The following is a 25,078-nucleotide window of genomic DNA, read 5'->3' as shown; positions in this document are numbered from 1 at the left end:
GTTCATAATCTTTATGGACAGAATTTCTAGATGCAGCCTGGATCCGGAGGGAGTTCGGTTTGGGGACCAAAGGATTTCATCTCTGCTTTTTGCAGGCGATGTTGTCCTGTTGACTTCATCAAACCTTGACCTTCAGCATACACTGGGACGGTTTTCAGCTGAGTGTGACGCGAGTGGGATGGGGATCAGCACCTCTAAATCCGAGGTCATGGCTCTCGACAGGAAAAGGGTGGGGTGCCCTCTTCAGGTCGATGGAAAGTCTTTGGCCCAAGTGGAGGAGTTTAAGTATATTGGGGTCTTGTTCACGAGTGAGGGAAGGATGGAACGTGAGATTGACAGACGGATCGGTTGCAGATTCTGCAGTGATGCAGTGCCTGTATAGGTATGTCGTAGTGAAGAAGGAGCTGAGTCGCAAGACGAAGCTCTCGATTACCAGTCAGTCTGCGTTCCTACTCTCACCTATGGTCATGAGCTTTGGGTCATGACCGAAAGGACAAGGTGAAATGAGTTTCCTCTGTAGAGTGGCTGGGCGCACCCTTAGAGATAGGGTGAAGAGCTCAGTCACTAGGGAGGAGCTCGGAGTAGAACCGCTGCTTCTCCGCCTCGAGCGGAGCCAGCTGAGGTGGCCGGGCATCTGTTCTGGAGGCCTCCTGGACAACTCCCTGGGGAGGTTTTCTGGGCCTTTCCTACCGGGAGGAGTCTTTGAGGAAGACCTAGGACGCGCTTGAGGGACCATGTCTCCCGGCTTGCCTGGGAACGCCTTGGGCTCCCCTTGAAGGAGCTGGAGGTGGTGTCTGGGGAGGGGGAAGTATGGGCATCCCTGCTGAGACTGTTGCCCCCGCGACCCGGCCCTGGATAAGCAGTTTTTTTTTAAATCACTGGTTATTCTAGGCATTGTTGATTAACGATTATAAAAATGATTCTTCAAACAATCAACAATCCTACACGCTCCTCAGCAAAATTTATTGTTAATTTTAAACCTTTTCAATCCACCAATACTATTTTATAACACTTAACTTTTGAAATGCCTCCAGTAAATTTTGCATCATACTGTTATTCTGGGGCAGCACGGTGGCGCAGTGGTTAGCGCTGCCGCCTCACAACACCCGGACCCGGGTTCGAGTCCTGCTCTGTGCGGAGTTCGCATGCTCTCCCCGTGTCTGCGTGGGTTCTCTCCGGGTTCTCCGGCTTCCTCCCACCTCCAAAAGCATGCGCTTCAGGTTGATTGGCCGTTCCAAATTGCCCGTAGGAATGAGTGTGTGTGTGCATGGTTGTATGTCTTTGTGTGTGGCTCTGCGGTGCACTGGCGTCGTGCCCGGAGTGTCTCCCACGTCACACCCTATGCCGCCGAGATAGGCTCCGGCTCCCTGTGACCCACTGCGGTGGTAATCTGAAGATGACTGACTGTTATTCTGAACTACAAAAGGACATGGATGAAAGCATAAATATATCAAAAAAGAAAAAAACCGCTTAAGAGGGAGTGACCGTAGAATATCAATGACGGATGCAGAGAAAAGATTCCAGAACAAACACGAAGGTAGAAAAGGTTTATTACTGAAAAGGCATTTAAACATTCCCTTTGAACGGGTAAAGGAGTCATGTCAGAATTAGTCTTTCAAGTTTAAGTAGCTTGGTCATTTTAATCAGTTACTTAATGTAGATGTACACATGTGCCCCCACCCTGGCACAGCTTTGTGCTCAAACATTTAATTTCAACATTGTCCTCAGATGAAACACGTACAAAAATATGGAATCCGTTCCATTCATCTCCAAGACACGACTTGATCCGTCTGCTACTCATGCAAGGAAACGTCTGGATGAGAAATACAAACGTGAAACTGAGGCGAACAGATATCCATGTGTTAATGTGAATAATCCACTCATCATTACAGGAAAGGAGGAAACAAAATTGCTCAAATCTTTTTGTATATACAGTTAATTTTTGGCGGCTTATAACCACTTGAACATTTTGTGTATTTACAGTACAGATGGTTTGATGCTAATCTGACCATCTGCTAACAACACATGGAGAATATCAACATCAGACGGCGATAACATACTGTAAAACATTGTTCTGATAAAAAAAAGCTGCAAATAAATACACTAAAGTTCAGGGTGTGAAGAACAGCATGTTGTGTGTCATCCATCAAATGCTGACTAATGTCTCTTCAACCATTTTCGTGAATGAGTTACATTCTCCAGCAATGCTTTACATCCATTCACTTGTCCATTCACAAGCAGATCTGTGAATCTCATTCAATAGGATGTATCAGAAATGATTGAATATTGATTTGGGTTTAAAGTCAGTCTGTAATAAAACTGATTTTTTCTTTGTTCAATGAAAACTTTTTGTGAAAAGTTGTATTTGGTTGTACGAGCAGTAGCTTAAAAAAACCGATGTCAGCATATTGAAGGTGTGGTAGATTGTTAAACTGTTTAACGATAGCTTCTTTACTAATCTCAGAACTTCTAGGTATTTAAAACTGATATGTTGCAGTGATTTCAACTGATTCCAAAGGCATCAGGATTAGTAAACGTATTTGCACAAAAAAAGATGTTTAACTTTGGAAAAACTCTTACATTTGGATCATTGATTGATCTCACTGTCGATCAAAGAATAAACATGACCCCACTAAGGAGGAGTGTATGGATTATTGCTCAGCCTGTTTAAACATGGCAAAATCTATTTGAAGATCGAGGCTTTATATTAAAAACACATTTTTCCTTGTGGAGCAGAATAATACTGAACCTGACTTTAATGGCAGTAAATAAATAGGTTTAATGATAGTAAATATCTTTTCAAGGTCATCTAACTAGCATTAACTAGACAGAAACAGTTCCAACCTGTTACGACTTCTTTCTGTACAAAAACTTTGTGATACAGAAAACCCTTCTCAGCTGCCATTCCTGATGCCAAGTTTCCAAGGATTTCGAAAATCCAGACAGTAACTAATTTTCACAACATCTAAATTCATACAGAAGACATTTTCCTCCTACACCGAGCTCAGGGTGGAAACAAAACTGTTAAATTGTGTGCTCTCATTGCATAAAATCTGACCAACATTGATAACGTCAATACTTCCAAAGTGATCAAAAAGTTCATAGAGACAGATGATGGTGATAATATCAGACCACATTTGAATGAACTTAAATTTGAACCCACTACGTTACATGACGATAGGCAATGGATTTATAATTACTACAGGTAGTCGTCGACTTACGACCTATGCAACTTACGACCGATCGACTTTACGACCACAATGTCCGGGTAACGCGGACATTCCCTCCAGCCACAGTACTCACGCTCTGAGACTCCCGCGCTCTCTTCAGTCACCACGGCGCACACACGCTGTTCAGTCACACCGTGAGATCGATAGCCCAGCCCACTACTGATGGGCTGGGCTGCTTAGGAGGCTGTGACGGAAAAATGTATGAATGGCGTATGGAAAAACTGTCAAGCGTTACGTGAACTCTTCTGCTGGATTTGAAAGTGACGAAGAACTTGATCAGATTCGGGAGAAAATAGTGAAACTGGCAGAAAACCTCTCCTTGGAGAACTTACGAATGATCGCGCTGTAAGAAGAACTGATCGCGCTGGAAGAAGAAAGAGTGGAAGAAGAGAGAAGCAGAGAAAGAAGAGGAGGAAACAGAAAAAATGTTCACCACCAAAGGCTTGTCAGAAGGCTTTTCCCTGTTAAATAAACTCCGTGCACACTTTGAAGAAATGGACATAGAACATAGAAAGATTTGCAAGGATTGAACGGATGGCAAACAACGCTTTCCGTCCATATCGTGAAATTTATGAGGAGAAAAAGAAACAAACAATTCAGACAAAGCTCACAATGATTATGAAAAGATCGTCTCCCGCTCCCACCAACCCACTCGCTGCCCCAGCTGACGATCCGGACGACCCCCAGCCAAGAACCAGCGCTGCTGGATTGAATTTTTACTTAAGAGTCGATTTACGACCAAGTCGAGTTACGACCGATCAGTCGGGCCCAATCGCGGTCGTAAGTGGACGACTACCTGTATAAGTTATTCTACCAATAAATATAGTCTCCATTTGATATGTTGGACAAAATGTTTTAAGTGAGATTAGATTGTAAATTTGGAAGCATTTCTCACATCTACCATTCTGATCATAATGAAATTTTTGCTGGAAGCCAAACCCTGCTTTGAATATTTCACCGCCCCACTGGACACGGCTTCACCTACAGTTGACAGTGGAGTCACGCAGAGTTAAAGTTTGTGTAAATAGGATCTGTAATCGGTGGTTTGCACAAACCAAAAAATGTGATCATCTCTTGTAATCACAAAGCTTTCTAGAAAACACTGAAACAATTTTGAAAATAACTGGAGATAGATTTTACTGCTGAATAAAAATATGATTAAATATAAATAAATATGATTGTCCCCTTACAGGCTGCATGGGAACGCTATACAATGTGAAGCATTTACTTACAGACTGCTGGGGTCACATATAGGGTTGGGTTTCAGCACATTACCAACAGACTACAAAGATTTTAATGGCAAAAAATTTTTAAAAGTCACATTTTACTCCCTTTGTGAGGCCATTTCCTGACTTTTGGGACTCTTGGGAAATTTTAGAAAAATGTTACAACCCTGTAATTGCCACAAAAAATTCCCCAGACTGTACAGAGGACCGTTTTTAACCTCCAGTGACAATCTCAAGTCATTTTGTGCTTTCTTGGATCAAGGTTTATGAATTTGGTGGTTTTACAACACAAAGAAAGAATCATATAAACCTAATTTGAGTATCGATTAAAATTATGCTTACAGGAGTAGTTCAGTCTAGTCTACGATTTTTCCTTTTTCTTTTTCGTAATTAAAATACAACCACAATGGCAGTGCAGCAAAAAATCCACATTACAATGGAAATAAATGAGGTAAAGCTGCTTTTTAAAGCTGCTTGTTCCATTAATTATTAAGAATAAAGAATTTCCTAATGAAGTTACAATAAATAAATAATACAACATGTCGGTTTTGTAATGTGGTCCATGCTCTTCAGTTGACTCTGTCTCTGTGTGTGTCTGAAAAACAAGTTTGACAGGTTTGGTGAATGAAAGCAAACATCCAAGACAAAGACAACAAGAAAGATGTTTCTGATACGCTGTCTGACCAGGAAGTAGAGAGCAACTAATGTATTAATTAATTAACTAATTTATCATGTAGTTTGAAGTCAAGGTAAATATATGGTCTGATGCGGTCAGACTGTACCTGCCAGGGCCCCCCCGCTTTGCTGCTGGAGCTGGCTGGTGAAGAAGCGTTCCCGCTGGGACACCTGCTCATCCCAAGCCTCCAGGATTCTCTGTTTGTCCCTCAAATGCATCGTCAAGGTGTCCGGATGAGCTTCGTCGATGTGGGCCCTCACTCCTTCCAGGCTGTGAGAGTACTGATGCTCCCCACATACCATGCACACCAACAGCTGGTTGAGTGGATCATAGTCCATGAGGTAGTGGTTCCTCCACACAGCGTCTGAGACTGGACCGTCATCTCTTTGGCTGCTCTCGTAGTTCACCAGCTCTGCCTCATCTGAAGACATAAATATGACACGTTTGGTAAAACTTTTCTGTTCCAGTACAAGTTTATTTAAAGGCATAGTTCATACTTCACCTTCTACTGGTGCTAAATATGAGCAGGGAAAGGATCCCAGGTCATTCACCGGTGACGTACTGTCAAAACAGTTACATTTCTGGTTACCTTAACTTGAAATGTAAGTAGAGCGAATGTTACAGGAGCAATACCCACATGGTTAAATGTTCTGGTCCCTCGGTGGTTCTCACCCACTGACTCGTGTCCTGAAGAGAGAGGAAATAATCAGAATTCCAGATTAACATAGATGGAATAAGTCCCCACTGGACCAAATTCGCACCAATTCTATTCCTTCTTACTAAATCTTAAATAAAATTAATTTTACTTCATTTGCCATTTAAATGTTTTTGAAAATTAAATTGACTTTTAGAATTTTGCGCCAGAAGATCCTTTGTTGTATTTTACATTTCATAAAGAAGCAAACATTTTAATGGTGATAAGAATACAAGAGGATTCTTAGGCAGGATTATAGTGTTTTCAATTACAATAAAGAAATAATATATTCTACTACCAGTCCAAATGATGAGTTGAGTATTTTGTTTCAATATTTGAGTGCGCGCGCACACACACACACACACACACACACACACACACACACACACACACACACAAATACGTGCAACTTGATGAATTTCAAACAGTAGCATCAAGTTATAAAAGAACAGAGTTCATTTTACCTCAAAGTAGTGCATCCCTGGGGTCCACTTCAACAAAAATCTGTGCATTCCAACGTTTATGCATCCCAGAAGTAGTAAGAGAATATACGGTAAAAGCGTATGCAAGGTAGGCTACACAAGGTTACGACAGGCTATACTAGTGGCTGTCATAACTTTCATGCTGTGGAACCCAAACAGAACCTATCTGCATGAATGAAGAGTTGGTGATGGTTTTGTGGTGATGTTTCTTTCTTTTTTTTAAAATTGTGATTACAGTATTTTCCGCACTACAAGGCACACCTAAAAGCCTTTAATTTTCTCAAAAACTTACAGTGGACCTTATAATTCAGTGCACTTCATAAATGAAAAAAGTTTTAAAATAGGTCATTCATTGAAGAGGACTTCTTAGGTAAGTTATTCGCTCTCAGCTGTAACATCAACCCCCACGCTGTTGCTTATCTGGTCAGTAGCCCACACAAAATACACAAGTCTAAGCTGTGCCCCCCCACCCCACCCCCCTTCCACAGTTGCCTGCTGTTTCAGGTGTCAACCACATTTGCGAATTGTAGCATGCCAGGCACCTTTGGCTAGAATGCGATCCCTTTAGCGCAGCTCAATCTAGTGGATGCATAATGCAACCACAGCCACTACAGTAGTTTCTATTCTATGTGCCTTATAATGCTGTGTGCCCCACATCCATCTATCCATCTTCAACCGCTTATCCGGGGCCAGGTTGCGGGGGCAACAGTCTCAGCAACGATGCCCATACTTCCCTCTCCCCAGACACCTCCTCCAGCTCCTCTGGGGGGAGCCCATGGTGTTCCCAAGCCAGCTGAGAGATCCAGCATCTCCCTAGGTCTTCCCAGAGGTCTCCTCCCGGTAGGACATGCCCGGAAAACCTCCCCAGGGAGTTGTCCAGGAGGCATCCAGAACAGATGCCCAAGCCACCTCAGCTGGGTCTGCTCGAGGCGGAGGAGCAGCGGTTCTACTCCGAGCTCCTGCCTAGTGACTGAGCTCTTCACCCTATCTCTAAGGGTGCGCTCAGCCACTCTACAGAGGAAACTCCCCACAAGATTCCACAAGGGACACGATCGAATGTCTTCTCCAGATCCACAAAACACATGTGGACTGGTTGGGCAAACTTCAATGAACCCTCGAGCACTCGATTGAAAGTATAGAGCTGGTCCAGTGTTCCGCGACCGGGACGAAAACCGCATTGTTCCTCCTGAATCCGAGGTTCAACTATAGGTCTAATCCTTCTCTCAAGCACCCGTGGGTTATCGCCACGACAGGCACCAGAGACCTTGCGACCACAGCTACGAGCAGCTACTTCGACAATGGGGGTGGAGAACATGGTCCACTCTGACTCAATGTCCCCAGCCTCCTGCAGGATCTGGGAGCTCTCCCGGAGGTGGGAGTTGAAGACCTCACTGACAGAGGGTTCTGCCAGATGTTCCCAACAGACTCTCAAAACACGTTTGGGCCTGCCGAGTCTCTTTGGCACCCTGCTCTGCCAGTGGATCCAGCTGGCAGAGCAGAGTGGTGACCAGGTGGTGATCGGTTGAGAGCTCTGCCCCTCTCTTCACACAAGTTTCTGACACACGTGATCGGAGGTCTGATGATACAACAAATTTGATCATCGACCTCCGGCCTAGGTTGTCCTGTTACCATGTGCACTTATGGACATCCCTGTGATTGATCAAGGTGTTCGTTGTGGACAAACTGACTAGCACAGAAGTCCAATAACAGAACACCACTTGTGTTCTGATTGGGTAGGCAGTTCATCCCAATCACCCCTTTCCAGATCTTACTGTAATGGCCCAAGTGAGCATTGAAGTCCCCAAGGAGAACAATGGAGTCCCCATTAGGAGCACTATTCAGTATTTCGCACTGCCATTTGGTCCGTAGGCCGAAATGACAGTGAGACACCTGTCCCCAACCCGAAGGCACAGGGACGCTACCCTCTCGTTCACCGTAGTGAACTCCAACATATGACGGCTGAGCTGTGGGGCTACAAGCAAGCCCACACCAGCTCTCCGCCTCTCACCCTGGACAACACCAGTAAAGTGGAGAGTCCAGCCCCTCTCAAGGGTTTGGGTTCCAGAGCCCAAGCTGTGGGTGGAGGTGAGCCCAATTATATCTAGTCGGCACCTCTCAACCTCTCTCACAAGCTCTGGCTTCTTTCCCCCCAGCGAGGTAACATTCCATGTCCCTAGAGCACGACTTTTTGTCTGGGAATTGGGTTGTCGAGCCCCATGCTTACGAGTGACACCCAATCCACACTGCACCTGTCCCCTATGGTCTCCTCGTTGGGTGGTGAGTCCACCGGAGGTTGGGCCCACGTCGTCCTTTCAGGCTTAGCCCGGCCAGGTCCCGTGGGCAGAGGCCCGGCCACCAGGCGCTCACATACGAGCCTCAACCCCGGGCCTGGCTCCAGGGTAGGGTCCCGGTTGCGCAATACCGGGCGACGTCACGGTCCTTGATTTTTGTCTTACCATAGGGGTTTTTATACTGCTCTTTTTCTGGCCCGTCACCGTCACCTAGGACCTGTTTGCCAAGGGAGACCCTAGCATGAGCATAAAGCCCCTGACAATATAGCTCCTGGGATCATTCAGGCACCACAATAAGGTGGCAGCCTCAGAGGAACCCTATTCACCACAATAGGGCGGTTCGCCCTATTCTGGTGAAAACTGTTTTAAAATGGGCCATTCGAAGGTGCGCCTTATGATCAGGTGCGCCTTATAATCAGGTGCACCATATATTGCACGTGATTATAAGGTTCTATTCCACCTGTGGACTTATATTATGGATGTCCTACAGATTGTTTCATAACCCCCAAGATTGACACATTTTGTAAAAAACACATTTATCCTCATAATTCTATAAGATTCAGAAACAATATACTGCATGTGGTAGCAACACCTCGATCAAGTTTTCAGCAGTGCATTCAATGTTAACTTAAGCTTTCCAAGTCAGCATCAAAGTTAAGTTGTATTTTTATATTTCTTAGCAATATAAAATTAATTATATACCAAGAAAGAGGCTGTTATCTTTGTGAACCAGAGTCCTTCTCACCTGTGTTTGTATTTCTTTGGCAGGCAGAATGGGTTTCCGGTTCAGAGCGACTCTCCTTGGGGTTAGGCCCTTATCATGAATCGCCTTCCTGGCTCTCTGCTCTTTCTTTTTTATCCTCCAATACTCCCGTTTCCTCCTCCGAAAATCCTCTTCAGCCTCCCCTGGAAGGGGCTTTGGTGGAACCATGGTGCTTGTAGGTCCCAGCTTGGTGGACGGTTCTACTAAATGTGTGGGGCTCTCAAACTGAAAACATGGGTTCTTTATTGGACTTAGGGGGGAGTGTAAAATTTTCCCAGGGGGTTCAATCGGTTGAAGGTCGATACTTGACAACGGGTTGTCCGGGGGTTTCAGCATAGGTAGGTAGGGAGTTGAGTCTACATCCATGCTTCCAGACATCCACTTCTGCTGTTCAAGCATTTCTTGTTGACTCTCTGAAGCTCCTGGGTAATCAGACTTGATTCGTGACCGCCCAACGTTGACTTTGTTTTGTTCACGTAGGGATGAACAGGAGATACTGGTGATGGGCATTTTGACCTGGAGTGTGTTTAGAGAGTTCTCAGCATTACATGTCGTGGGGCTGACAACAAGGAGTGTCGGCATACTCGTCACTGTCGACAGAGAGGCAATGGATGGCGTGGGTTTGGGGGCTGGAGGGTGTATATCCTTATCTGTGCTGATGTTAATGACACCCGGGGCCTGAAAAATGACACAACATGGACAAAGAATTTACAATAAACAATCACCATTCAACAGCAATCAAACTCTAATTTTTCAAAGGATGTGCATAACTTCCAGCTTTGTGTAGGTCTCTCTATGTGACACTCCTCCCTCTTTAGTTGAGGTTCCAAATGAGTCTCATCTAAAGAGGCTGCCTGGTATTCAATTGTAACAAAATAAAACCCTAACATTAACTACCAACATCCCATCATAGTTGCTGACCTTTGAATGTAAATAATGAAAATGGCTAAAAGAACAAAAGAATGTCAAAAAATTACTTTTATGAGTCTTCAGTTTTTTTATTCATACAAAATATATCATATCAAATCTGTATGATCAATCTCTGAGTAAGACTAAAAGGCAAGGAAAGGTTTTTAGCGATGACATTTAAATATTAGGTCGGCAAGTGGAATAGAACCTTAAACAGGACACGAGTTAGCGTTTGACACACACAAGATATCCTATACAGTGTTACCATTAGAAGCTAACTGTTTTCATGTCACCTGGACATTTGTATCGGAGACGATGCTGCTGCTACTTCCGTCCCGTCTTCCCGTTTGTCTGGCCTTTAACCTGGCCCTTTGCTGCCTCTTCATCAGCTTCCAGTACTCCCTCTTCCTCTGCAGGGGGCTCAAACCACTAGAGCGTTCTAACGCTTCGCAGGAATCGTCGTTTGCCTGTTGCTGTTCACACAGCTCTTGCTGCAGTTGATCCAAAGGTAGATGATGAAGCTTTGGCGGCTCTGGGGAACAGCAGCTCTGGTAGCCTTCTGTCTTGGTACATAGGGTTCTGAATGATGTGCAGTCAGTGGTTTTTGTGGCATTTATAATAAATTTGGAGGGAGTTTGTGATGAGTGCTCACAGGTGGGAAGCAAGATCGTCTCACTGGAGGGAGGAAGAGGAGGATGAGTCTCACAAATTTGTGCTCTGTACTTCAAATGAGAGCTTGGTGAATCTCTTTTTGTGAAGGCATCAGTGCCTGGCTTCCAGCTCTTTGTCTCTACTGTCTGGTCAGCAGCGAATGGAATCACATTATTCTCCCCAACCAAAATCGGTTTCTTGTCCATCTCTGAAGCATCTTCCATTGGCTTTATTTCAATGTCAGCTTGCTCGTTTTTACAGTCTGTCACTGTGCTGAGGGATTCCTCCAGGAGTTTCTTCATAGAAGCCACAGCTAGCAGGGTAGTAGCCTGGCTGTCTGCACCCAGAGCTGGGTCACACTCTGACTGAGGCACGGGGGGTGATGGTGGGGAGGCTGGAGGTTTCATATCTGCACAGATGGCTTCTGCTGGAAAATGTAGGTCATCTCCTGGCACAAACTCATTCTCCTGTTTTATCTCATGTGCATGTGTCATAACAGCCACGCCACTAGTACTTTTACTGATCTGTACAGGGCTAGCCAGATTCCTGTCTGGCAGACCAGAGGTTGCTGTTACTTGCTTCTGGACCTTCCTCTTCTCTGACGTTGCGTTGGCCTTCGCCTGTAGGACACCCTGCTTCAGTCGAACAGCACGAGCTGCTCGCTGTTCACGTTTCTTTATCCTCCAATACTCTCTCTTCTTTGCCATCCTGTCCTCTCTCAACGCTGGATCACAAGATGGCACAGATGGGACACTATGAGAGACTGCCATCTTCATGACACATCCACTGGGGGTCAACGCTTCTGCCGATCTTTCAGAAGTAACTTTTGGTGTTTGAGGGTGAGAGAGCGTTAGCTGACCAAAAGCTGATGAGTGTGAATAACAATGGATTGTGCTTTCACGAAGAGTTGGTCTGTCTGACATTAGCGTTGGAGGTTTGCCCAAAGAATGTTCAAGACACGGAAGAGAGACTTTCACTTGAGCTAAACGAGGTGGAGATGGGAGTTCATTCATCCCAACAGGACTGTTCAGTTCAGTCTCAGCTTGATGATGAGGTTTTCTGACGTGGTTATGATTTGAAACTGCACGAAGATCCTCTTCACTTTTGAGATGAACCTCAGGAATATTAATGGTCACTGTTCCATCCTCTTTAATGAACCCTCCGATGGTCTCAGAGGTGTTAGTAAGGACGCTTCCTGTAGACTGGCTCAGCGCTCTGGCCCTTCTCATCTCCTCAAGGATTTTCTGGTAGCGTTTGACTCTTCGCATCAGAGAGTCCTTTTCCTTCAACCGCGCCTTCATCTCCATCGACAGCTTAGCTCGCTGTTCACGCTTTTTAATCCGCCAGTACTCTCGCCGTTTGGCAATTATTTGCTCAGGCGTGTCACTGGGATCAATTTTGGGAATATTTCTTGTTCCAAAGATTGAAACAAGGAACTGAGATTTACATCTTATATTTCTTTGATTCATAAAGTTTCTGTGAGCTTCAATAAACCTATGTCTAGGTGTTTTACATCGTACAGTTTCTTTGGAAACATTTGAAAGATATTCATTATTTTGAAACTTTCTTTGTGATTCTCCTGGCTTTCTCAGAGAAATAACATCAGATGGGACAGCTAGATGTGGAATTTTATGTTTTATCTGATCTGTTTGAAGGCTAACTGTAGCTGGACCTGCATGACTTTGCACTTTGTTTTCCTTTTTGACAGATAGAAATGCCTTGATGACTCGAGGAGGACAATTCTTCTGACCTACTCTTCTCAAAAAAGACTGAGATGGAAGATGCTGAAGAATCTGGTCTCCAGCAATTCTTGTTTTCTGTGTGATTTGCCTCGGTAATGTTCTTTCCGTGCACTGTATCTCTTTGGCTCGAGCTGCCAACTTTGCTCTTTGCTCTCGCTTTTTGATCCGCCAGTGTTCTCTACGCTTGGTTGCTCTTTCTTCTTCTGACACCAGGGAAGATTGTGAGTTGTTAACACCTTTAGCCCTGTGTGACATGGCCAAAGCACTCTTTGTTCCACGTTCAGGTGTTGTGTTCACTGTTTGGCTCTCAGTTTTGATAGAAGCAGGGATGCAAGGCGGAGAGACAAAAATCATACCTGTGGTTGCATTGGAGGCGAAGGATTTAGACTGATTGCTCACTGCGACTTGAGCCTCACATTGGCTTTTGGGGACTAAGACTGCCTGCATAGACTGAGGAGTTATTTTGGAAAAATTTCCCTTGACAATTCTGGTCACTCTGGCTGGAGGCACTGAGGAACTGGTGTTCAGTTGGGTTCTACTGGATCTGAGTGAGATAAGGGCTCTGCTCCCAGCATTTCTTGTTGGGTATCTTACTGTAACTGTGTTGCCCCCAGAGGCTTTGGATGAAATGGAACATGACGAGGCTGGCAGCTGGGGCAAGACCTTGTTGAGGTTCACCATCTCTAGACACCTTTTCTTTTGGTTTTCGGTGGTTTCAACTGACCATTTCCCCTCTGTATTTCCACTATGTGATGCCTGACACATCTTGGCTGGTTTGTATGACTCATCAGGACTCTGCGAAGGAGAAGAGAAGGCACCAAATGATCCAGATAGAGTGGAGTTCACGGCAGGACAGAGCTTTTTCCCTCGACTGCCTTGCATTTGGTTTCTCCTGTGCTCCGACAGGCGGGCCCTCTGCTCTCTCTTCTTGGTTCTCCAGTATTCTCTCTTTTGGGAAAGGGCCACATAGTCATATTCTGAGACGGGTCGGTGGCGGTGGGACACCGAACCACCTTTATCTTTTGTTGTTGGCATGCTACTGCCAGTTTGGACAGCCCATCAGCTTTCATCCAACAATTCTTCCCAGCACTTCCTATGTCACGATTCTTCAATTCATCCTCACCACCATTATCTCACGGTGTTCAACTATATGATGCCATGGCAGACATTTTTGATCTGATGACCAGCTGCCACATCTTTTGGACATCACATCAGTATATGGGTGTCCTGAGGAGCAGAAACAATTCTTAGTTGCATATTATTTTGTGATAAATATTATATAACAAAGAACTGTGTGACCTGAGAGAAGAATTTATGCCATGGATTGTTCCAAACATTTACAATATAACTTAAAAAGCAACAATTTACCAGAGCGCATCTCATACCATACTTTTGTTTCACCAACTGTTAATATAAATCCACTGGTAAACAAAGAATATCAGCTTTGCATATTTTTTAAGTTAAAACATCCATTCAATTGCAATTGTCTTGTCCACAACTGCTCATCCATCTTGCAGGTCACAGGTCTGCTGGAGCATATCACAGCCGGCTACGGGCAAAGGATGGTGTACACCCCGGGTAAGACGCCAGCTCATCATGGCGCCGCAAGAAAGACAAACACACACACTCATACCTATGGATAATTTGGTGTGACCAGAGCTGCATGTTTCTTTAGGTGGGAGGAAGTCGGAGAACCAACTGCACCTCTGTGCCGTCCATAATGTAGATCAGTCAAGTCTTTATGACCTCAATAGCAAAACGTATTGAATTAGGTCCTCTCAGAAAATATAAAGTGAACTTGAAGAGTGAACGCACTTCAAAGTAGGATCGTATTTTAATTGACATAGTGACAGCTTCTCTCCGGCTTCCTCCCTACTCCAAAAACATGCAATTTAGGTGAATAGATCGGTTCAAAATTAATCGTAGGTGTGAGTGGTTGTTTGTGTTTCGTGTGGCTTCGCGGGGCTACAGTGACAGGCCAGGAGTGTACCCCGTCTCTCTCCCATAATCTGCTGGCATAGGTTCCAGCAACCCCATGACCCATGAAAAAGCAGAAGAAGCGGCTGTAGACGAGATGACCACATTGTCTCATCTACAAGAAAATAGATGGATCAATATTGACAGCTGTTATTAGATATTCCAATCTTCTACTTCTTCTCCTTTCGGCTTTTCCCTTCAGGGGTCACCACAGCGAATCAGTTGCCACCATCTAACCCTGTCTTCTGCATCATCTTCTCTCACACCAACTACCTTTATGTCCTCTTTTACTACATCCATAAACCTCCTCTTTGGTCTTCCTCTAGGCCTCATGCCTAGCAGTTCAAAATTGAGCATCCTTCTGCCAATATATCACAATCTCCTCTGGACATGTCCAAAACATCTCAGTCTGGCCTCTCTGACTTTATCTCCAAAACCTCTAACATGTGCTGTCCCTCTGATGTACTCATTCCTGATCCTGTCCCACCTGGTCACTTCCAGGGAGAACCTCAGCATCTTCATCTCTGCTACCTCCAGCTCTGTGTCCTCTCTTTTCCTCAGTGACACCATCTCTAGACCAAACAGCATCGCTGGTCTCACCACAATTTTGTACACCTTTCATTTTAGCTGAAACTCTTCTATCACACATAACACCTGACACTTTTCTCCACCAGTTCCATCCTGCTTGTACACGCTTCTTCACCTCTTTTCCACACACTCCATTGCTCTGGTCTGTAGACCCTAAGTACTTAAAATCCTCCACCTTCTTGATCTCTTCTCCCTTTAACCTCACTCTTGGGTCCCTCTCATTATGCAATTTCCTCTGGGATTTTATGCAATTTCCTCCGGGATTAATAAAGTATCTATCTATCTAACACACATGTACGCTGTCTTACTGCAGCTAATCTTCATTCTCTCCTTTACAGGACAAACCTCCACCTCTAGCTTCTCCTCCACCTGTTCCCTAATCTCACTTCAGATCACAATGTCATCTGCAAACATCATAGTCCATGGAAATTCCTGTCTAACCTGATCTGTCAGCCCTTCCATCACCATAGCGAACAAGAAGGGGGTCAGAGCTGATCCCTAATGCAGTCCCACTTCGACCTTGACTCCTCTGTCACACCTACAGCACACCTCACCACTGTCTTACAGTCCTCATACATATCTTACAGCATTCTAACATACTTCTCTGCCACTCCAGACTTTCTCATACAATACCACAGTTCCACTCTGGGCACCCTGTCATAGGCTTTCTCCAGATCTACAAAAACACAATGCAGCTCCCTCTGGCCTTCTCTGTACTTCTCTATCAACATCTTCAAAGCAAATACTGCATCTCTAGTACTCCTTTTTGGCAATAAACCATACTGCTGCTCACAAATACTCACTTAGGATCTTTGCCTAGCTTCAACTACTCTTTCCCATAACTTCATTGTATGGCTCATCAGTTTGATTCCTCTGTAGTTGCCACAACTCTGCACATCTCCCTTGTTCTTAAAAAATGGGCACCAGCACACTTCTCCTCCATTCCTCAGGCATCTTCTCACTATCTAAGATCCTGTTGAACGACCCAGTCAAAAATTCTACTGCAACCTCTCCTAGACACTTCCATATCTCCATCAGGACCGAGTGCCTTTCTACTCGTCATCGTCTTCAATGCCCTCCTCACTAATCTTTGCTACTTCCCGGTCTACAACAGCCACCTCTTCTAGTCTTTGTTCTCTCGTTTTCCTCGTTCATCAATTTTTTGAAATAATCTTTCCATCTTCCCATTACACTACTAGCACTCTGTCTGTCTGTCTTGCCAACCTGTATAGATCAGTCTCCCCCTCCTTACTGTCTAACCTAGCATACAAGTAATCACAAGCCCCCTGTTTGGCCTTTGGTACCTCTACTTTCACCTTACGCTGCATCTCCCTGTACTCCTGTCTACTCTCCTCAGTCCTCTCAGTGTCCTACTTCTTCTCAGCTAACCTCTTTCTCTGTATATACTCCTGTACCTCCTCGTTCCATCACCAAGTCTCCTTATGTACATTCCTTCCATATGACACACCAAGTACTCTCTACCCATCTCCCTGATCACATTAGCTGTAGTTGTCCAGTCATCTGGAAGCACCTGCTGACCACCCAGAGCCTGCCTTAACTCCTTCCGAAAAGTCATGCAACACTCTTCCTTTTTCAGCTTCCACCATTTCATCTTGTTCTCTGCCTTTGCCCTCTTCATCTTTCCCACCACCAGAGTCATCCTACACACCACCATCTTATGCTGTTTGGCTACACTCTCGCCTACCACTACTTTGCAGTCACTGATCTCCCTCAGATTACACTGTCTACACAGGATGTAGTCTACTTGTGTGCTCCTACCTCCACTCTTGTAGGCCACCCTATGTTCCTGTCTCTTCTGGTAGAAAAGTATTCTCAATAGCCATTTCCATCCTTTTTGTAAAGTCAACCACCATCTGTCCTTCTGCATTTCTCTCCTGGATACCAAACCTGCCCATCACCTCCTCATCACCTGTTACCTGCACCAACATGTCCATTGAAGTCTGAACCAATGACAACTCTCACTTCTAGGTACAGTATGCTTCATCAAAGTCCAACCACAATTTCTCCTTCTCCTCCAGCTCACATCCTAACTGTGGAGCATACCCACTAACAAAATTAAACATCACACCTTCAATTTCTAGCATCAGACTCATCACTCTGACACTCTTTTTACCTCCAGGATATTCCTAACAAACTCCTCCTTCAAGATAACTCTTACTCCATTTCTCTTCCTATCTACACTATGATAGATCAACTTGAACCATGCTCCTCAACTTCTAACCTTCCTACCTTTCCACTTGGTCTCCTTGGAAGACAGCATGTCTACCTTCCTCCTCTGCATCATGTCAACCAACTCTCTACCTTTTCCTGTCATAGTTCCAACATTCAACGCCCCTACTCTCAGTACTATATGCTTGGCGTTCCTCTTGTCTCTCTTCCTAAGAACACTTTCCTTCTTTCTTTCGTCGTCCAACAGTCGTCCAATTTCCACCAGCACCCTGCAGGCGAACAGCACCGATTGGGGTCGTTGTTAACCCGGGCCTCGACTGATCCGGTATGGACGTCACAGATTTGATTTGGCAAAAGTTTTACATCGGATGCCCTTCCTGACACAACCCTGTGTATTTATCCGGGTTTAGGACCGGCACAATACATTTACATTTATCTACATTTAATCGATATACCAATCTAATACTGTATATGGAATTATGGTGGTGGTAGGGCGAGGGGGTTCATCAATAAAAGCACACATGAAATTTACATTTCTAATGATCGTACAATATTTCGAAAGTGAAATGTTGAACACTTTCCATAATTTACATCTAAAAAGTGGAAATTTTTACATTTCAAATTTTGAAAACCTAACATGTATACAGAAGAATGTTAGACCAGTGGTTCTTAACCTGGGTTCGATAGAACCCTAGGGGTTCGGTGAGTCGGTCTCAGGGGTTCGGTGGAGACAGAGTTCAAGAAAAAACACCCGACAGGATGTGTCAGGTGTTTTGCCGAACATACAGAAATCACTGTGTACGTTTGACACATCGTGTCAATTCGTGATGACATGCCCCCCTTAGCCATCATTGGCAGCAGGTAATCATGCTACATTGATTAGCCTATCTGTGCTAATTGGGATTTTGCGCATTCAGTAGTCGATTTATACCTGTCATGATGGTACATCATCTGATTGCTTTCTTAATATTTTAATTCACAGTAACTATGTCGAACAAAAAAAGAAAGTGGTCGGACGAATATGTTCAAAGTGAATTTACATGAATAACGGAACGTGATGGGAGTCAGCGTTCTGCATGATTTGCAATGTCAAGTTGAGCAACTCTAGTCTCGCACTGGCAAATATAAAGGAATACTTCCTTAAGCTGTATGGAAAACAAAAGAAACAGACTTTGCTGTGAAAATGACATCAGAGTAGCACTTGTCAAGGTGAAGCCACGCATATCTGAACTGGTCTCTCAATAACAACAGAAGTCACATTGATTTGCAGGTAGGCAATTTCATGTGAATTCATGCACTGTCTTGGTTTTGTTCTTTGAAAACGGCGACATTAATGCACAATTCATTAAATACACCAGTAAAACATATATTTGTGTCTTAAATTTGAAGAAAAAAATTTTTTTTAATAGAAGAAGGGTTCGGTGAGTGAGCATATGAAACCGGCAGAGTTCGGTACCTCCAACAAGGTTAAGAACCACTGTTTTAGACTTTCACATTTGAGGTGCCGGACATATATTTGACACACATTCAGACACATGTGATTAGAAGTGGTTTCACTTTTCAAACCGCTTCACCGCCTTTTGAACAAATTTTTCTTCATTTTAACCACAACACCAACGGGGCGTCGTGGAACACAAACGAACAGGAAACACATGCAGAACCTAGAAATACTCCTCAGAGCGACACAAACACAGCTGCGTTAAATAGGCGCGTAATAGTGAATAAACCACCGTTAATTTTCGCATTCTTTGCTGATACGAACACGTCGTGTGTTTGTTTGTTTGTTGAGCCTACAAACGTGTAAACTACACAATCAGGACGGAAGCAGCGCGTCTCTGTCTTTAGCCATGTCCCTCCACCACTACCGCTGTCTGTCGAGGGCCATTTTTATTTATTATTCCCTTCTTATTTGCTTGTAAACACATCGAAACGAACCAGATGATGTTAAATTAACAATGCGTCCATAAAAAGGACCAAATAAATCGTCATATTGAGCGTAAACAGAGCCTGAAGCGGTCTGTCTGTCACTCTCAGCGGCACAATGGACAAGATCTTCCTCCTCTTGTCCACCCGGAGTGGCGCCTGTCTGCGGCTTCTGCCTGTCTAAAACACACCGCAAATTACGCACGTTGTTGCTGGAAAACAGGACGCGTGGAGATGCGTGGAAGTGAACCATAAATAGCCGTTGCCTTTTACTCACACCCAACTTTCCGGGACAGTTGTGCGGGAGGTTTAGGACAGATATTCCGCCAGGACGCTGCAGATACTCCTCCAGCTAGCCTCGATCTCAGGCTGCCTTGACAACGCAGGAAAGTACCAGGATGTGAAACCTGGATGTGGTCTCTCTCTCTCTCTCTCTCTCGCTCTCTCTCTCTCTCTCTCTCTCTCTCTCTCTCTCTCTCTCTCTCTCTCTCTCTCTCTCTCTCTCTCTCGCTCTCTCTCTCGCTGCCCCCCCCCCTCTGTGCATGCTGGGAAAGGACGTGAGAGGAAGTGTGAGGAGAGGAGTGTGTGGCGAATGACTGCGTTTTTCATTCTGTTTTTTGCTTATTTTTCCATGTTTATTCACATTTCTGTTAATATATCTTGATCAAAGTTACGTTTGTGGGTTTTGGGGGGATTAGGAGGAAATCTGGCAGCCCACAGGGGCGACATGTCAGTGAGCTCGGGTACGAGAGGCTGACGCGTCGGCATGCCATTAAACTGGCACCGGCAGTCAGCTGCTTGGTGGAAGAGGAACGTTCAGCGGTGGGAGAGGAGGTCGGGTATGGCAGCTTAAAGTCAGCCTCCCGAATGAACAGAGCGGTGGTGATATTCCTTGACAGCGTTGAAACGGTGAACCAGGCAGTTGATAGTTGTGTGGTGATTCAGAACACCTTCAACCCTGTCCTCTCCCCGGCGAACCCCGCTAAGAAGGTGATTATTTTGAACTTACCACCATTCATCAGCAACGGGGTCCTGGAGAAGGAGTTGTCAACTCCTGTCTCCTATTAAAATGATCCCACTCGGCTGCAAGAGAATCCACTTGAAACATGTCGTCTCGTTCAAGAGACAAGTTCTGATGGTCCCTAAAAAGACCAATGAAGAGCTGAAATCGAGCTTGTGTTCAGAGTGGACAACTTTGACTACACAGTACATGTCACTGCTGAGAGCATGAAGTTCTTCAAGTGCAGGAGGGAGGGACATCTCATCCGTTCCTGTCCGTCGACAGTGGTTTTTTAACCTTGTTGGAGATACCGAATCCTGCCAGTTTCACTCACCGAACCCTTCTTTAGTTTAAAAAAAATAAAAATGTTTTTCAAATTTAAGACAGAAGTATATGTTTTACTGGTGTATTTGATGAATTGTGCATTAATGTCACCTTTTTCAAGGAACAAAACCAAGACGGTGCATGAACTCACATGAAATGACCTACCTGCAAATCAGTGTGACTTCTGCTGTTGTTATTGAGAGACCAGTTCAGATATACGTGGCTTCACCTTGGCAAGTGATACCCTTATGTCATTTTCACAGCAGTCTGTTTCTTTTGTTTTCCATGCAGTTTAAGGAAGTATTCCTTTATTTTTGCCAGTGCGAGACTAGAGTTGGTCAACTTGACATCGCAAACCATGCAGAACACTGACTCCCATCACATTTCATTATACAGTAGATGTAAATTCACGTTGCACATATTCATCCGACCACTTTCTTTTTTTGTTCAACATAGTTACTATGAATTAAAATATTAAGAAAACAATCAGATGACGTACCATCATGACAGGTATAAATCGACTACTGAGTGCCCAAAATCCCCTGAAGCACAGGTAGGCTAATCGATGTAGCGTGATCACCTGTAGCCAGTGATGGCTAAGGGGGACGTGTCATCATGAATTGACACGATGTGTCAAACGTACACAGTGATTTGTGTATGTTCGGCAAAACACCCGACACATCATGTCGGGGTTTTTTTCTGCCGTAGAAGGATGATGAGAACCAGCCATAGGCTGTTGTGTAGCTGGCGGTCATGGGCGCTGCAGAGTCAGCGGGTGTGACTGCTGCGCGACCGGCAACCGCAGTTGTTGCGCGGCTGACAGTTGCGACTGCTGCGGAGACGGGGGCTGCAGCGTCCGCTGCAGAACCAAGAAAAAGCTCCGTCGCTTCTCACGCAGCTGCAGTACCTTCAAGTGCTGCAGTCCCTGTTCCACGACCACAACCACGTGGGTTTCCAACCCCGTCCCCCGCTGATTCGCCAATAACCAACCTGCAGGACACGGGTGACACAACAATGGTAACGCAGGTAACTTGACACACGAAGCACAGATAATGTTGTAGTTCACAGGGTGATTTGGAGGAGCTGGATAGGGCCAGAGAGACTGCTGCCAGTGGCAAAGTTGCTGCTGGAGGAAGAGGACATGATAATGGATGAGGATTTTTTAAAAATAGCTTCAAAAAGAAACAAGAACCAATGCAGTCAGAGACTGTAACGTCCTGAGACACCTTTGAATTCAAAATTTTACCCTGACCTACTTGCATAGGTCAAAGATGAAAGCTAGTGCTCTGACTAGAGTAAGATCTTAAGCCCGAGTCCAGGCATTTCGGGCCGGGTCGGGCTCAAAATGTCAATAATTACGTCCCAGTCCCACATAAAAATATATATTTTTATATTATGTTTCTCAAACAATCTATGGATATTAAACAGACAAATAAAGAAGATATACATTTTTATTGAATATCATTTTACAGTCTTACTTAACTGGCAGAATTAGTTACAGAAGACAGGCTTTAATTTGTTATCATTATGCACAGGCATCGTCACAAATGTGATCATACAAATAGCAACCAGTCCTTTCTTCTGAGCAGTGCCCTGTCTGGGTCTGACTGACACATTCCCTCCATTCCCTCCTTCTCAGTCCTCACAAATAAGATTAATAAATGAAATAAAATTTCGGGTTTGTTTCAGCCTTGTGCCAGCAAATCAAATGAATTGATCGGGCTGGGTTGGGCTTTAATATCCACGGGCCTGGGTTTGGTTGGGCTGGATTTTTTAGGCTCTATCTTACGTCTAGCTCTGACCTTCTTTCATAGATCAAAGCAGTAGCTTTGATCTACGGTCTTGTACTGGCCTTCTCTCTCGTCTTTCCTATCCATTTTCTGAGTGTACAAAAGTAAAAATTTGACCTTGACCTAGTTTTCTCAAGGTCATCATCTCATTTTCGTCCTCTTTGCCGCCCAAGTAATGTGCTTTTTATTTCATCTTTCTATCTGCAATGGTTGCGTAGGTATTTGGTGGACTAACAGATAGCTGACAGGCTAACAGACAAACACACGAACACTGACAATTACAATGCATCACCGCTGTGAAGCGGGATGTAAAAACTCAGACACAAGAAATGGTAAAGGTTAAAAAGTTGCCAAGGACATAAATAAAAAGATATCAATTTATACAAGTAGTTCTGACAGTGAAAATGAAAGCAGTCTGAAAGAAGCCATAAACGCAAAATATGATTCACAAGATTAAAAAATTACTGCATAATACAAAAGGACTGAGGGTTAAAGTGGAAAAGTGGAATTGAGAAGAATTCTAGATTGTTGCTTGTTAAGGCTGAACGCCGAAATGAAGCTCACCAAAAGAAGTCCGTGGTTGTCAGCCTTGCCCACATTACATGACACTGGGGTGTCACATTTTTAAATACAGTTATATCTAATATTAGAGCTAATCTTAGCTAATTAATTAGACCAATACTATTGTTTTCTGTACCAATTTTGCATTGTAACTCAGTGAGTGACATGTGTCCAGCCAATGATACGATTAGGTTCACTTGCGCTACACAACCTATCAGAGCAGTGATGATGCTGCATGTGCGCCCTGCTATAAGCGCCGTGCAGGTTAGCTCGTTAATGACTGGAGACGAACGGTCAGCGACACGTCAACTCACCAAGCCAAAGTAAAAAAGAAATGCGGTTCTTTTAAGATGGAATGGCTGCTTGAGTATATGCAATAGAAGAACAATATGGACTGCTATTATGTGAAACTGGGTGAGATTGCCTTTTTTTTTTTTTTTGACAAAGTTCAAAGCAAGAAGCAGACGAAGCCATTAACCTGGACAAAGTGCACAACCACGTGAACAATAAGGTAAAATTTAAGTTAGATTTGTGCATATTCTAATGACATTTATTAAGATTTTTTTAATTTAAGTATATCATTAAATGCTGTTACTAGATAATTTCTGGGTAATAAAAATGCTAATAAAAAAGTAAGTAGTTATCTAACAGACAAAGAATTAGGGCATTTACACTGTATCACAAGCAACAGCACACACCATTGTGTGAAAAAGTGAATGTTTTAATGTGAACAAAATGTTATGCCTGAAAGGTGTATACAGTATCTATCATTTCTTCCAAAACAGGACCCTAAACCAGGCCACAACTGGACCTCACTGAGGCCAAAGCATGACCCTCACATATAACATACTACACATCGCATGAGGAACAAGATTTTTGTCTTTTTCATTTCAAGTGGGCCAAATCACTAATGTTGAAAGTAAACAAATGAAAAATGCTACTGTAGTTTGATTCTTTTGAGAAGCCATGTATCTTTCAATGATCCAAGGTTTTGAAGTGTGATACTGGTGTGTGGCCTTATCTGATGTTGCTCACAGTAGTCCTTAGTGCGCTCAGGAAGCTTGTGTGTTTGCCGAGACACAAGAAAATTTAGAGGGAACATTGGTCTTCCGTGACTTGGTTAGATCTATCAGAGATCTGGAGAGACACGTGGCAGAACTGCAGATATTAGCAGAGTCCACAGGAGAAAGAGGGCACATCACAGCCCTCAAAGATCAAAAGCGTGCTTTAGCTTAGCTGCTTGGCGTGCCCACGAGGGGCGCCATGGTACGCAGTAAGTTTAATAACATTGCTCTGATGGATGCTCCCTCTCACTACTTCTTTTGGCTGGAGAGGAAAAACGGACAGAGGATGTTGATCAGCTCTCTGCTATCCACGGATTGTACGGTGCGGCAGGACAGTGCAGAAATCCGTGGATACACCGCAGGTTTCTATGAAGAACTTGGTTTCATTCTGGGTACACTGAGAAACCTGAAACATTGACAACATTTCTCTCCAGCCTGCCAAAGGTGTCAGTGGACAGTAACAACTGCCTAGATGCTGACATCACCCTGCAGGAGCTGTCTGTGGCCCTGCAGGGAGTGAAACCTGGCAAGTCTCCTGACCTAGATGGCCTGCCAATCAAATTCTATAAAGTATTCTGGGCAGTGACTGGCGAAGACCTGCTCTCCATGCTCAGGGAAAGCCTGATGACAAATCAGCTTCCCCTGAGCTGTAGGAGGGTGGTCCTCAAGTTCCTGCCGAAAAAAGGAGACTTGCAGAACATCAGGAACTGGCGGCCGGTGTCCCCCCTGCGCACAGACTACAAGCTCCTTTCCAAGGTCTTGGCCAACAGGCTAAGAAAAGTGATGGAGAAGGTTGTTCATGTGGACCAGACTTACTGTGTGCAGGCTAATCACCAATAATGTACATTCAGAATGTTTTGGAACTCTCAAGTTCTTTCGGCACTGGACTTGGTTTTTTATCATAGATCAAGAAAAACTTTTTGATAGAGTTTAACACATGTACTTGTGGCACGCCTTAAAAAGTTTTGGTTTCAGCTCTAACTTTATTGCTAAGATT

At 44.3% G+C, this 25,078-nt stretch overlaps 1 protein-coding gene across 2 annotated transcripts; it reads right to left on the bottom strand.

Moving 5' to 3' along the window:
- Positions 1-1,534: 1,534 nt before the first annotated feature.
- si:dkey-28a3.2 (uncharacterized) lies at positions 1,535-19,733 on the bottom strand. Of its 2 annotated transcripts, XM_068308487.1 has the most exons (7): positions 19,620-19,733; positions 10,565-13,891; positions 9,345-10,040; positions 5,770-5,819; positions 5,635-5,693; positions 5,239-5,553; positions 1,535-5,051 (listed from the first exon to the last, which is right to left on the bottom strand). In XM_068308487.1, exons 2-7 carry the CDS (start codon positions 13,697-13,699, stop codon positions 5,026-5,028), a joined length of 4,281 nt encoding a protein of 1,426 aa, XP_068164588.1. In that variant the 5' UTR covers positions 13,700-13,891; positions 19,620-19,733; the 3' UTR covers positions 1,535-5,025. The 2 variants fall into 2 exon arrangements, with proteins under 2 accessions (XP_068164588.1, XP_068164589.1); XM_068308488.1 differs by lacking the exon at positions 10,565-13,891 and having other exon boundaries at positions 19,620-19,715.
- Positions 19,734-25,078: the final 5,345 nt, after the last annotated feature.

This window comes from Antennarius striatus, chromosome 23 (genome assembly GCF_040054535.1).
Source record: "Antennarius striatus isolate MH-2024 chromosome 23, ASM4005453v1, whole genome shotgun sequence".
NCBI classification, from domain to species: domain Eukaryota; kingdom Metazoa; phylum Chordata; class Actinopteri; order Lophiiformes; family Antennariidae; genus Antennarius; species Antennarius striatus.
The sequence above is the reverse complement of the archived record's forward strand: the minus strand, read 5'-3'. Positions and strand labels throughout refer to the sequence as shown.

What these genes read in the sequence shown, in the direction of transcription:
- si:dkey-28a3.2 (XM_068308487.1), bottom strand. Translation starts at nt 13,699, where the DNA reads ATGCCAACAACAAAAGATAAAGGTGGTTCGGTGTCCCACCGCCACCGA. An exon ending in GGACCAGAACATTTAACCAT is followed by an intron (nt 5,694 to 5,769) that starts GTGGGTATTGCT and finishes CTGTTTTGACAG; the next exon opens with TACGTCACCGGTGAATGACC. An exon ending in AAGCGGGGGGGCCCTGGCAG is followed by an intron (nt 5,052 to 5,238) that starts GTACAGTCTGAC and finishes CTTGTTTTTCAG; the next exon opens with ACACACACAGAGACAGAGTC.